General features: G+C 45.9%; 1 protein-coding gene across 6 annotated transcripts in view; it reads right to left on the bottom strand.

The window, feature by feature from the left end:
* The window catches only part of Tiam1 (TIAM Rac1 associated GEF 1), a 349,838-nt gene that overhangs the window by 58,035 nt on the left and 279,059 nt on the right, over positions 1-12,744 (bottom strand). For all 6 annotated transcript variants that reach the window (XM_029470566.2, XM_029470562.2, XM_029470564.2 and 3 more), the window contains 2 exons: positions 12,233-12,403; positions 6,064-6,168 (listed from right to left, as the gene is read on the bottom strand). In XM_029470566.2, the coding sequence (XP_029326426.1) occupies positions 6,064-6,168; positions 12,233-12,403 (276 nt within the window). The remainder of the gene's footprint in view (positions 1-6,063; positions 6,169-12,232; positions 12,404-12,744) is intronic.

Raw genomic sequence — 12,744 nt, forward strand, 5'->3', positions numbered from 1 at the left:
AGCCCCCCTAAATGCAGTCTTGCAAGCCCCAGTGATATGGCTCTCTCTGTGTCCCAGCATGGTGACTCCCAGCCCAGTGTGAAACCCAAAGAGGCCTAAGGTTAGGAGGGTGAGCCTTCTTAGGTAAAAAACCTACAGCTGAAATCCAAATTTGAAGACAAATGAAAACTCTACTGATCTGGAAATGAAAATGAATCTCAAGCCATAGAATTTGATAGGTACTGCATCCTGAGTCACTGAAGCGAAGTCCTCGGTGACGGCTACCCCTGCCCCATCTCTTCAGGATGTCATTTTATTCAGTCAAGAAGAAAGCACGGGTTTGGTGGTTTTTTTTTTTTGTTTTTTTTTTTTTTGCGGTATACTATGACACAATGTGATGGGGGTTAGAGCTAGAACACTGGCCGTACAGCCTGGGTGTCCGGGGGCATAATTCAATATGATTTTATTTAGACACTTCAGTTCACAAAATTAAATTCTCCAATTAGAGGACTTCAGTGGTAGTGATTTAAAGATCAGAAAATATAGTCACTACAATTACAAATATGGAATTATTTAAAGAAAGCTGACAAGACATGGCAGGACAGCACCATGCTCACTCAGTACCACAGTGCTCATCTCTGCTGGGGTTGAGCCCTGCTCATTTATTTTTAAATATGTGTAGCTGCCAGTCCTTCCCACTAGGTGGCACTATACACCCATTAGTTCTGACCATTTCTGCAGAGAGCCAGTGGGATACTTTGCTCAAAATTTCTGCTCTCCACTGTGTCCACTGTCTCGGTGTCACATAAGCCAGCCTCGGGGCCACACGCTCACTCTTGTGCTGACTGAGACTCAGGCCGGGTTAAGGAAAAAAAAAAAAACTCAAAAAATACAGGAAACTTCTGTGTCTTAAAATGTGTTTTCTGAAACCACAGGATCTGGGCTAGGGAATTTGAAAGCTGGCCACCTTATGCACAGGCAAGTGGCACACATATTGAAGTTCCACATTTAAAATTCTATTGAAGCACCTCCCCCCGGCCCCTTTCAAAAACCAGAGGGAAAACATCATAAGTTTTTAACACCGCTCTGATTAACCACATGCTGTTAGTCCTTCCTGTCTCCATGTCTCCCCTGACCACGCCGGCCTAAGCCACCAAGGCCTCTTATCTCAGTCACAGTACCCTAGCCAGGCCTGATCACTGTCCCGTGTCCTAGAGTGCGCTTGACATACACCAACCTCAAGGAGCCTGTTACAATAGAGGCCAGCTGTTGCCATTACTAGGTAACTCACAGGACTGGTTTCAGGACCTCCAGGACCCCAGAATACCCAAAACCATGGGTGCTCAACTCTCTTATGGGAAACAGTGTGGTATTTGCATAAAAACTATGCTCACACAGGCTTTGAATCGTCTTTAGATTGCACTTGATACCTACCTAATACAACACAAATGATAGGCAGGTTGTCTTCATTTTGTATTGCGTGAGGAATAAGAACTGAGGCTGGCGCTCTCTCTCTCTCTCCCTCTCTCTCTCCCTCTCCCTCTCCCTCTCCCTCTCCCTCTCCCTCTCCCTCTCCCTCTCCCTCTCCCTCTCCCTCTCCCTCTCCCTCTCGCTCTCCCTCTCGCTCTCCCTCTCGCTCTCCCTCTCGCTCTCCCTCTCGCTCTCCCTCTCGCTCTCCCTCTCGCTCTCGCTCTCCCTCCCCCTCCCCCTCCTCCCCTCCCCCCCTCCCCCTCCCCACCTGGATGACTCCACAGACATAGAAGGTCACATGTAATGTCCATTCTCCCGGGTTCCCCTCTCCTTTGAACTCGTCTGCACAACCTCCCGTTTCCCTCCAGCCTCATGTCCAGCACTGAGTCCTCTTTGCTATCCTCTCCATTTCACCCTCTCCTGCCTCCCCTGCAAGGTACAGCCGGGTAAGCTGCTTCCTCCTACCTCACACTGAGCCAGCTTCCTCACCTTTCTTTTTTGTACGTGGAGATGTATGTGCGTGCACATGGAGGTCAAAGATGGATGTCGAGTATCTTCCACAATCACTCTCCCTTCAAATTTTATCAATGGCATCGCTCACTGAGCCTAGAGTTTGCCAATTCAGCCAGGCTGGCCAGCCAGCCAGCTCTGAGGCTCCCGCTGTCTCTGCGTCCTGCACTGGGATTAGAGGTGACTGGCTCTGTACCACCGTTTACAGGGGTACCGGAGTCTAGAGCTCAGGCTTCCGTGGCAGGAATGTTACCAACTGACCTTTCTCCCCAGACCCATGTCACACCTTCTTGAAACACTTTTCTGTAAAACACGTGAGACTCACATCTTGTTCTCCTCACCCCCAGTCTCTGATGGCACACCTCAGCATGCCAGCACCGTGCCTCTCTCCCTAACTTCTTGCTTCTCCAAGCCTGAAAACCTGCTGCCAGTGACAGGTTTTTACATGTATTTCTGTGAACCGGAATAGAGGCTCCTCCAGAAACAGGATCCCCCCCACCTCTGGCACATACCCTGTGAGGATCAGAGATTATGCTTGGCACAGAAACGCTAAGTAAATATTTGCGAGATAAATGAATAAATAAATTAATCAATTTTGGCTGCACATTTTATTCCCCTGTCACTTTAATAAGAACCCATTTAGTGTGAGATCTGAAAAGCTATTGTCTCTACAGACTAAACCCCAGGTCTGTGGCCATTCCATGGACTGTTTCCAACAACTATCTAGTCAGGAAGAAATAGCCAAATGGGTATCGTTTACATTAATATAATCAGTAAAGCAGGCAGACAATGACTATTGGTAGATATTCAGAGAACTTCCTGCTCACTCACACGAATACTCATTACTCTCCAAGATCTTCCAAGTCCGGGACTCACTTTCTGCTATCGATGGGACAGAATTAAGTATCTGGGATCGGGGTGGGGGTCATATATGAGGGCATGGCTGGAGACACCTGCAGGTTCCTGCAGAGCAGTGCCCCAGCATGCGGGGAGGTAGCAGAGCTTATTAACACCATGTAGCCTGCTGCTTGCTCAGAAACAAGCAAGAAAAAAAAATATGCTCTCAGAAAGCACTCTGTGCCCAGACAGGCCCTGCCTTGGCATGACCCCACACCCAGAGGAATGCTCTAAAGCAGGGCTCCCAGGCCAGGGACCCCTGAGATGATTCTAGGGGCCTGTGAACTCAGAACAGAAAGTAAAAGATACCCAGAACACTTACGGATGTCTGCCCAGCATCTTCTCTGACCATGGGAGCACGCAGGCAACCCGGACCACAACACTACGAGTGCCCGTGGCTTCATCATGAATACTAAAGCCATCTCAGTAGCAAATCCCAGTTGCTATTAATACCTCTGGATATTAGTTATACTTGCCACTATTTCCGAGCGGCAGTAGCTACTACATCCACTGCTACGTTTTACAATTTTATGAGCTCATAACATCTGTTACCTATCATTTAAAATTGATTTTTGCTAAGCATCTTGTTATGACTAAGCCATGGGAAGGTCTCTATGTCCTGTCTCACGTGACTGTAAGCATTACTCTGGGAAGGGGTCAAGAAGCTTTGTCAGGCACAAAAGCCGCCCAGAACACAAGAAGCTTAGAGAACTTGGTAAGATGGAGGTGCTGGCGTAAGCACGACCCTGGTCACTGCTTCCTTGGGGATCTCTGGGCCAGAGACCATTGCAAAGGGTGAGAGAAAGCATAATGGTCCCTTTGTACCTAGAGGTCGTTCTCCTTAACTATAGCACATACATAATAACAATTATAGACCTGAACAGGCTGAGTAGGGCACACCAGCACTCCATTGTCATCACTAGATAAAGCCCCACACCGTATCCATAGCTTAAATATGATATGTGATTGGGGGAGGGTTGGAGGGTTGGCTCAATGGTTAAGATCACTCGCTGCTTTTGAAGAGGAATCCAGTTCAATTCCCAGCACACACAGGGTGGCTCCCAACTGTGACTCCAGTCTTATTCATACACATAAGATAGTAAAATAAATAAATCTAAAAAAAAAGTTTGTTGATAACAATAATATATGACTAATAAACACTTTAAAGCCATGGCCTGATTAGCACACGTGCCTGACATGTATAGGACCTGATTAGTATACATTCCTGGTACATACAGGACCCGATTAGCACACATGCCTGTTATATACAGGAAATAGAGGCTTGTTGCCTATGAACCCTGCAATTTATTGTTTGTAATATTCACAAATTATAAGCATAAACTAAACTATCTTCTCGCAGCGTAATCAGCCTCTCTGACTTTTTTGATCATGAAACTCCAAGTTATTCACCCAGATGAGATGAAACTGTAGCCCAGGCTAGCCCCAAGTTTTATCTCTCAATCCTCTTGCCTAAGTCTACCAGTGTAGGAATTTTAGATGTTTACCACACTACACATGGGATTTTTTTTTTCCTCCAAGAAACATCTTGCTGTGTTGTTCTCCAGGCTAACCTTGAACTCCTAGGGGTTTTGTAACTCTTCGGCCTCAGCCTCCTGAGCAGCTAGGGCTACAGATGAGGACTGTAGTGCTGAGCTAACACTTTTCTTCTTTGGCATGGAAAGGACTCCTTGAGTATGTTCACAGAACACAAACAACTGGCTAATTCTCAGAAGGAACACCTTGGCTCCTGGCTGTTAATGAGACCTGCTCCATCTCCATCAACACAGTCAACAGTGGCTTAGAGTCGAGAGGTCATTTATGTCCCTTTCCCTTTGCAATATTTATGTATATGAGTGTTTTGCCTGCAGGCACATGTACGCACCCTGTGTGTGCAGTGACTACAGAGGCCAGAAGAGGGCATCAGATCGCCCAGAATCACAATTGTGGATGGTTGTGAGCCGCCATGTGGGCCCTGAGAACCTTAGGCTGGTCCCTCTGCAGGAGCCGTCCTTGTTCTTAGTCACAGAACCACCCCCCCACCAGGCCCACTTTGATCCTCTTCCAACATATAACATCATCAGACTGCCACAGGAGAAAAATCCACATTTCCTCAAAAAAATAAAAATTTAGAGAGATCTGGGGTGACCTTTTCGGCTGGCAGAAACATTCCAAATCGTAACTCACCCAGTGGAAACAACCACTTGGATCTGTTATGTGCTTAAGGTTGTCGAGAGTTTCCTAACAGAAGAAGTATAGTTCAAAAAGTTGATTTAAAATGCCACTCCCTATGACATTCTGCACTTGTGGTTCCTCTTTCCAAAAGGAACCTCTGAGCTGTACTTCCAGTTCTGCTTTCTGCGGGGAGTCACTCCCCTGTTTTTATCCCCAGATCCATGACAAACAGCTTTGTGTCCCCCAGAAAGAACCGAGAAGCCAGAACATTCCCCAAGAGAGGCCCTTAGTCCCCAAACCACTGTTTATTAGAACTGAAAGATGCGCTGCTCGGTTAAGAAAAGGAACCTGCCAGTGGTTACCACGGTGACAACCGCTAACACCTACTGAGAAACCATCTTTCTGCCCTTTGTAAAATCCCAGAACTTTCAGTATTGGTGTCTTATGCTTGCCAGCTCCCTATGATTTGTATGCAGAAGAACTGATAATAATCTCAGGCCCAGATCAGAAACCGCGTTCTCTACCTCTAAGGAGACTCAGACATCCACAGATGTCTCCAAGAATCTGTGTGATTGCAGTTTCAGCAAGCTGGGTTGATGCATTAGATGGATGGTCGGGGAGGGAGGGTGGGGGTGGGGGGTGTTACACCCACAAGATTTACCCCGTCAGTTCTGATAAGATGGTAGAAGTTGCACAAAATTGGAGCGCTTTCACTGTGGCAACTGCCAACTGATTTTAGAGTCACCGATGAAAAAGAAAGGTGTTCGGCAAGAGTCTGTCCTGATGACTCAACTCTTATCTGAGCATCATCTGTGGGTTTCAACGTCTTTGGTGGCGGTGCAGCCCTGCTTTTTGGACAAGCAAAGGCGACTTTCTGCTCTGGGATTTCAGTGATAAGCAAGGTTATTTCTGCCAGCTCTGTGTGGCTCTGAATGAAGCTCATTCCAGCCCACCAGCTACAGTTACCACAAGTACATGCATGATTTGAAAATTATCTCAGATGGGGTGTACGAGGACAGTGGTCGTAAACATTACCAGCTCGTAAATGTCCTCCTCAGGCTGCGGGATGTAGAACTGCATTCTGTTCTCCATTAGAAATTTCAGGCGCAGGTAATGGGCTGAATGATCCAGTTGATGTGTCTAGGATGGGAAGGGAGGAAAATGTCTATTTAGTAGTGAACAGGACTTGTTATCTTGTTCCCTAAGGGCAATGGGGATGGGGGGTTGGGTGGCAGGTTTCTATATTTAAAAAAAAAAAAAAAAAAAAAAAAAAAAAAAAAAAAAAAAAAAAAAAAGCTAGACTACAAATGGGACCTGGAACTAATAAAACATCATAGGGATCATGCAACTCAATGCAGAAAACTGAGCCACAGACCAGAGTGTTTGGTTTGAGTTTTCAACTGTACCTCTTAAAGAAGCTCCTGCACATCATGGCACACACTCACATGGTGATGCGGGACGGAGGGACGGAGGGACGGAGGGACAGGGGGACGGAGGGACGGAGGGACAGGGGGACGGAGGAACGGAGAAGTGGAGGGACGGAGGGACGGAGGAACGGAAGGACGGAGGGACGGAGGGACGGAGGGACGGAGGGATGGAGGGACTGAGGGACGGAGGAACGGAGGGGGGTTTACAATGAGAGAGAAAACAGCTGCTGGGCCCCAGGACAAGTGTTGGGGCTCACTGCAAGCAGGTCATCACACAAGCAAGAAGAGGCCAGAGTTCCAGCCTTGCTTATGTATCCCAGAATGGGACTCCCTTGGGGCTGTGAGAGTGCGCCTCCAGCCTGGGATGCACAGCAAATGGCTTGGGAATTAGAGCGCTCTCGGCCTCATCATTCCTCTGAGACAGCTCAGTGGATCTACTCTATCTAAGATACCATCCTGGAGTTAACCTGCCTAAAGAAGACACCAGGATTAGTATGGTTTTATAAATATTTTTCAATCCACAGCCAAGAAGACACATGGAAGAAAACAAACACGCTTTTCAAATGTTAGAAGACAACAAGAAATTATAGCACAAGAGAGAATATATTTAAATGGGTAGGTTTAATTTTAAAGTGTCGTTATCATTTGAAAATGCACCTTAAAACACTAGCAAGGAAGTGATAAACTGTTTGGAATTTGCTTCCAAAGTCATCTACACTTGGAGGCAGAATAAACAAACCAATGAAACATAGTAATTATATATCCTATGCAATGGGTACACGAGGATGTATTTATTACATGGATCTCACTTCTACATAAATTTGAAATTTCTCAACTTTTTAAAATAAATTTTCAATTTTGTATGAAGTAAGTGATAAAAAACTATCTCTCAATGTCCTGTAGTGAGAATTATCTTTTAATAAGTAAAATTTAGAGTTGTGGTTAAAAACTCTTCCTTTATACTGCCAGTGTGTATAAATACATAGGCCAAAATGGTGCTCCAGTCATTAGCCCCTCAACGTTCAGTCAGACACAGTGCACAGTGAACAGGGTGCCGGGCGGGCACTCCGTGGCGCAGCAGGAGAACAGACTTCGACCGGTCTGATCAACAAGGGCCTCTGGGGTGAGCTTGGGTTTGGAGAACTGGTATGCGAAGACTGGGAGACAGGGGAGTGGTGCCTTATGTTTTTAAGTAACTACATGCACAGAGGACAGTCATGGTTTACCCCAACAGCACATTTCCAGAAGGTGGAAATGAGTTCCCTGGCAGCATGCAGCGGATCGCACGACATGGAAGCCTTTAAGGGAGGGAGTGATATGACCAGTAAGAAGAGTTCCCCTTGTGTGCCTGCTTCTCACTCTCCGGGGGCTTCACAAATTCTTTAATTACAAGCAAACATTTTGTTTTACCATCTGTTCCCTACTGAGGCACAAGGGAAGGGGGACTGAGTTTCACATGGTCTCAATAACAGGGACAAAGGAGCTTGGCCACCTTACTGCTGTCATTAATAAACACTCGTGGTCAGTCCTAACCAGAGAACCGCATCCACAGTCACCTTCTGGACATCACAGTGCTGTCCTAACCTCACCCAGGGGATTCTGGGACAAACCACAGTGGGACTCTCACCAGCCAGCTGTCCGGCACTACTAAAGAGAACGAGGATCCCTACCAGCCCCAGATACCACAGTGCTGACATTTGGAATTACACAGGGAAGGACAGCAATTGGGTTTCAGTACGGAGAACATGGCTCACACTGCACATATTTTCCAAAACTTCTCTCTATTATTCATTGTCTTGATAACTTTAAAAAATAGAGATGAATACGTGCAACTTCTGTGAAAATGATGAAGGCCAGCTAGAGTGCCAGCGCATGCGTACTGCCCCTGCGCTCTAGCACCAGCGCATGCCTACGGCGCATGCCTACAACCCGGCGCTCTAGGGGTTAAGGTAAGAGGGTTTCAAGGCTGAGACCAGCTCAAGCTCAAAATAAGTAAATATGCAAATATTTACACAGGTTTAATAAGAAATCTAAAGACCCTTCCGGTTGGTGAATAGTTATTCTAAAATCAGGGTGAGGAGGATAAGTATTCCTGTGGGTCCTCCCATTTCGGTGAAAGTTTAGGAGTTACGATCTGAAACAAAGCAGGAGCTAACTCAGTCTCCCGACTCTCAGGGAAAACGTTATGAACTTCCATATCAAAGCAGGCAGAACTAAAACGGCGCTCATAACACTGTGTGTGCGAAAAGAATCCAAGTGCTGGAGAACATTGATGGATGGCTGTTGAGCATCTGGCTTGTTTTGACTTTGCAAAACATTCGAGAGAAAATTTCCTTGCAAGAGGAATTCCATTAGGGGGAAAAAATTAAATAGTACAAATTTGCTTTCTAGAGTACGTTTACTCAAATCAAATCACTTAGCATTATAACTGTTTAGAGTCAAGAAAGCTAGCTGTAAATTGTGCCATAAAATAAATATCACAACTGGGCAAGTTTAGTTTTTTGTTTTGTTTTGTTTTTGTTTTTTTACTATAATTTTTTTAAAGGACTAAGTAGCTATGTAGTTCTTTTTAATAAATAGTTCGAGCCACAAAGATACATAAGAATTGGGTTGTGGGAACAGCCGAGTTAGGAAATGTGTGTGTCTTGTAAGCATGAGACCTGAGGCCCACTTCAAGAACTGTGTAAACCTTCCACGAGTGATGGCATGTCACTCTGACTCCTGTGTTCTAGACAGGGGACAGGGCAATCCCTGGGGCTGGCTGGCCAGCCTGTCTAGATTATTATGTGAGGTCCAGGGCAATGGGAAATCCTACTTCAAAGGAGGTGGACGATGTCCGTGAAAATGAAATTCGAGGTTGTCCTTTGGCCTATAACATATACACAGTGCACAGATACATACATCACACATAGAAATATGGAGTAACGTGACACCATGGTTACACATGAACAATATGAGTCACTATGAAAGAATGGATCATTTTTGTAATTTTGTATAGTTGCAAAAGTCTGATTATATTAAAAAGAACCACAGGCTGACATGGTTACTGGCTGTGTTTAACAATCATTTCAGTAACATCTATCACACGAAATGTGCATCTTGAAACAGAACTCGACTGGTGATCAGATGGATGGCAGATGGTAAACTGAGATGAAATGATGTGGGTCGGAGGATAGGAAAGAGAATGAGGCAATGCAAGAGACAGAAGAAAGAAATTGATTATTAGATATTAGGAACAGCATCCCTCACCAATGCAGAGCTTGATAATGATGACATAAAAGACAGACTCGCCGTTATATTAGATTATTTTATATTACGCACACCCTCTCTTCCCTCTCCATCCTTAGGAAGAGAACTGCTCCAACAGTTACAGAGGAGTCTGGAAGATGTGGGTCTGAGCACACTATACATTTTATCCTACGTAGATGCTTCTCTGGAGAACATCTGTTTCTTTTTCTTTTTCTTTTTTTCTTTTTGGTTTTTCAAGACAGGGTTTCCCTGGCTGTCCTGGAACTCACTTTGTAGACCAGGCTGGCCTCGAACTCAGAAATCCGCCTGCCTCTGCCTCTGCCTCCCAAGTGCTGGGATTAAAGGCGTGCGCTTCTACCGCCCAGCCAGACCATCAGTTTCTTAAAGTACAGTGTGGAAGTTTTCCATGTTTAAACTCGGGAGACAGAAGCTGTTCTATATGGTGCGGTCTTATTTCTGTTCTGACAGGAAAAGTGATAACTCAGGAACACTTGGCAGGATGATCCATTTTTGTTTCAGAAAGGAATTCACACCTTAAGGATGCCCATAGGAACTCAGTAAGGAAGCAAAAGCTAGAGGAACAGAGCTACAGGGTAACTTGATGATGTCTCTACATGACAGAGGCAGCATTACCTTTTAGTTCCTTTTAGAAAGGCTAAATACTTAAAAAAAAAAAAAAAAAAACCCTGATCCAACCAATTCATCGTTCTTCCTACAGACCCAATTTCCCACCAAAAAAAGTGACCATTCCAAAACCAAGGCTTAGTTTTCAATTCCCTCAAGCATGCTCCGTGGCTGTCACTTCCTGGAGACACCTTCCAGGATCTGGCTTATGCAAAAAAGTCAGGGTTCAACTTCTAGCCACTAAGAACAACTCTCACAGCTCTGCAGAGTGCCGGCGATTCTCTAAAGAACTGTGCTCAGCTGTGAATAAAGGAACACAGAGATCTTCAGAGGACCAACTCTGTTAAGTAATTAGAATGAAGAGCCATGAGCAGAGGCTCCAGTGTGCTCGAAAGCCAGAACTCATGCCCATGAAAGAACTGAGGGGTGTGGGGTGCTATCGCTCACTTTTAATGCCTATGTGGGGGTTGACTTCAGCTTTGTCCTAAAACAACAGACTGATCTAATTTTCTCCACGTAAGGCTGTTGAAGTCTTGAGTGGACTGGATTATTTCATTCCCCTCCCCGATTCATATGAAGAGTCATATTTTTATATTGGAAATTAGTGATTTTTTTTAAAAAAGGCTTATATAAATTTCTGGTAGTGTAATCACAACACACTTGTTGAGAGAGTGAAATTATTCAGTATTTCCAAATCATATGCTGAATGAACAGGGCTTTTAAAATGTCATTGCTATTCATCCAAATGGTTCTAGAATAAAATTAGGATACAGTGGAAGCTGACTCCCCTAGGAATATATTCTAGGTTCCTCTGAGCCTTGTGGACTGTCCTTCCCACAGACTAATGCTCTGAGAGTTTCTGTGAGTGTCCACCGTCACAACTGCACACACCCCAGTTGGGGGCAGTGTGAGCAAGGCTGTCTCTCCCATGCTCACTTGGCTGATCATCCTGTCCTTTCCGACTGTGATGAGAAGTGGGGCAAATATTTAAGGTTTTCGGGGCTTCTCTTTCTGTATCTGCAAGTCAGGAAAGTGACACTCCTTTTCAGACGTGATGTGATCGACTAAGACCACAGATGCCATTACATACAGAAAAGTAAAAACCAGTGTGCAAGAAGGGTGACTTCCTGCTTCCTGCTGTCACCTAAGGGTGGCCAGATATGAAGAGGCTCGCCTTGAAAAGGATGGAGACATTTCCACAGTGTGAGGCAGAAGTAGAACAAACCAGTCACTGTCTAGTTAGAAAGTGCAGGCTAATTCCACGTCCACAGAAAGAGCAATTTCCCATCATGCCAAACTCACTTCGGAATCGGTTACCATTCAAACATCAGTTGGCAAAATGGGATGACACAATTGGATGCACGCATGTGCGAGCGTGTAGGTAACAGAAGGGCAAGCAGCAGCACGCATGCATGTCCACAGTGGTGGGTTTTGCATTCTCAGTCCTACCAAGCGTCAGCCTCTGTCTCAGGCTCTCTATACTGTGTGCAGGGTGAGGCGGTATAGTCATCATACACCTATGACATGGAGATGAAGCATTTGGAGGAGTTTCCCTCCTCCTCACTCAGACACTGCTTACACACGGTGCATGCTGTCACGAAGGAATGCAGGGCTGCCTGAATTTGCTAGGCATGCCCAGCCTCCTCCCTCAGACTGTGCCCATAGGTGCTTGAGAAGAGGCCTCCTCCCTCAGACTGTGCCCCACAGGTGCCAGGCATACCCAACCTCCTCCCTCAGACTGTACCCACGGGAGCTTGAGAAGAGGCCTCCTCCCTCAGACTGTGCCCCATGGGTACCAGGCATACCCAACCTCTTCCCTCAGACTGTGCCCACAGGTGCCTGAGGTCTTCCCTCAACCCCCGATTCTGCTCTTCTCAGGAGAACAACCTGAAAGAGCTACATACCTTGCAAATGAGCTCCAAGGTGTCCCTCGCAGTGTCCCCTGGCCGGACAACCGTCAAGGCTGGCTGGTTGTTGGGTAGACAGAACCAGGATGGAGTGAAATATTCATGGACCCAAATGTCACAGTCGGGGTTGTGCTGGTGGACACTGGGTAAGACCACTTCCTTCTCCCTCTGTGATAAGAAGCGAAGTCATCAGAGCTGCAGCCGTCCATGTCTAATGACTTCAGATGCCCAGATTATCTATACCCAGGGTAACAGCCTAGGCTAGAAAGAAGGTGCCTGCTAGGAGGGAGGAGACCCCTGGGAAATTTTGAAATTTGAATTTTGAAATTTTGAACAGAAAATTCCATCACGGCAAGAATATCTGCCATGTAAAATTTTATACTGCAACGTAACAATGAGCCCCCAATGGAACTGTGTTCATAAAGATAATAATACCCTGGCTCCACGGGCTGACAGGCAGCAGCGTCCTGTGTCCTCCCCGACTGCCAGGACAACCCTGGGAGGAACAA

The sequence above is a fragment of the Mus caroli genome, unplaced genomic scaffold, assembly GCF_978045245.1.
Source record: "Mus caroli unplaced genomic scaffold, Mus_caroli_1 scaffold_17, whole genome shotgun sequence".
Classification (NCBI taxonomy): domain Eukaryota; kingdom Metazoa; phylum Chordata; class Mammalia; order Rodentia; family Muridae; genus Mus; species Mus caroli.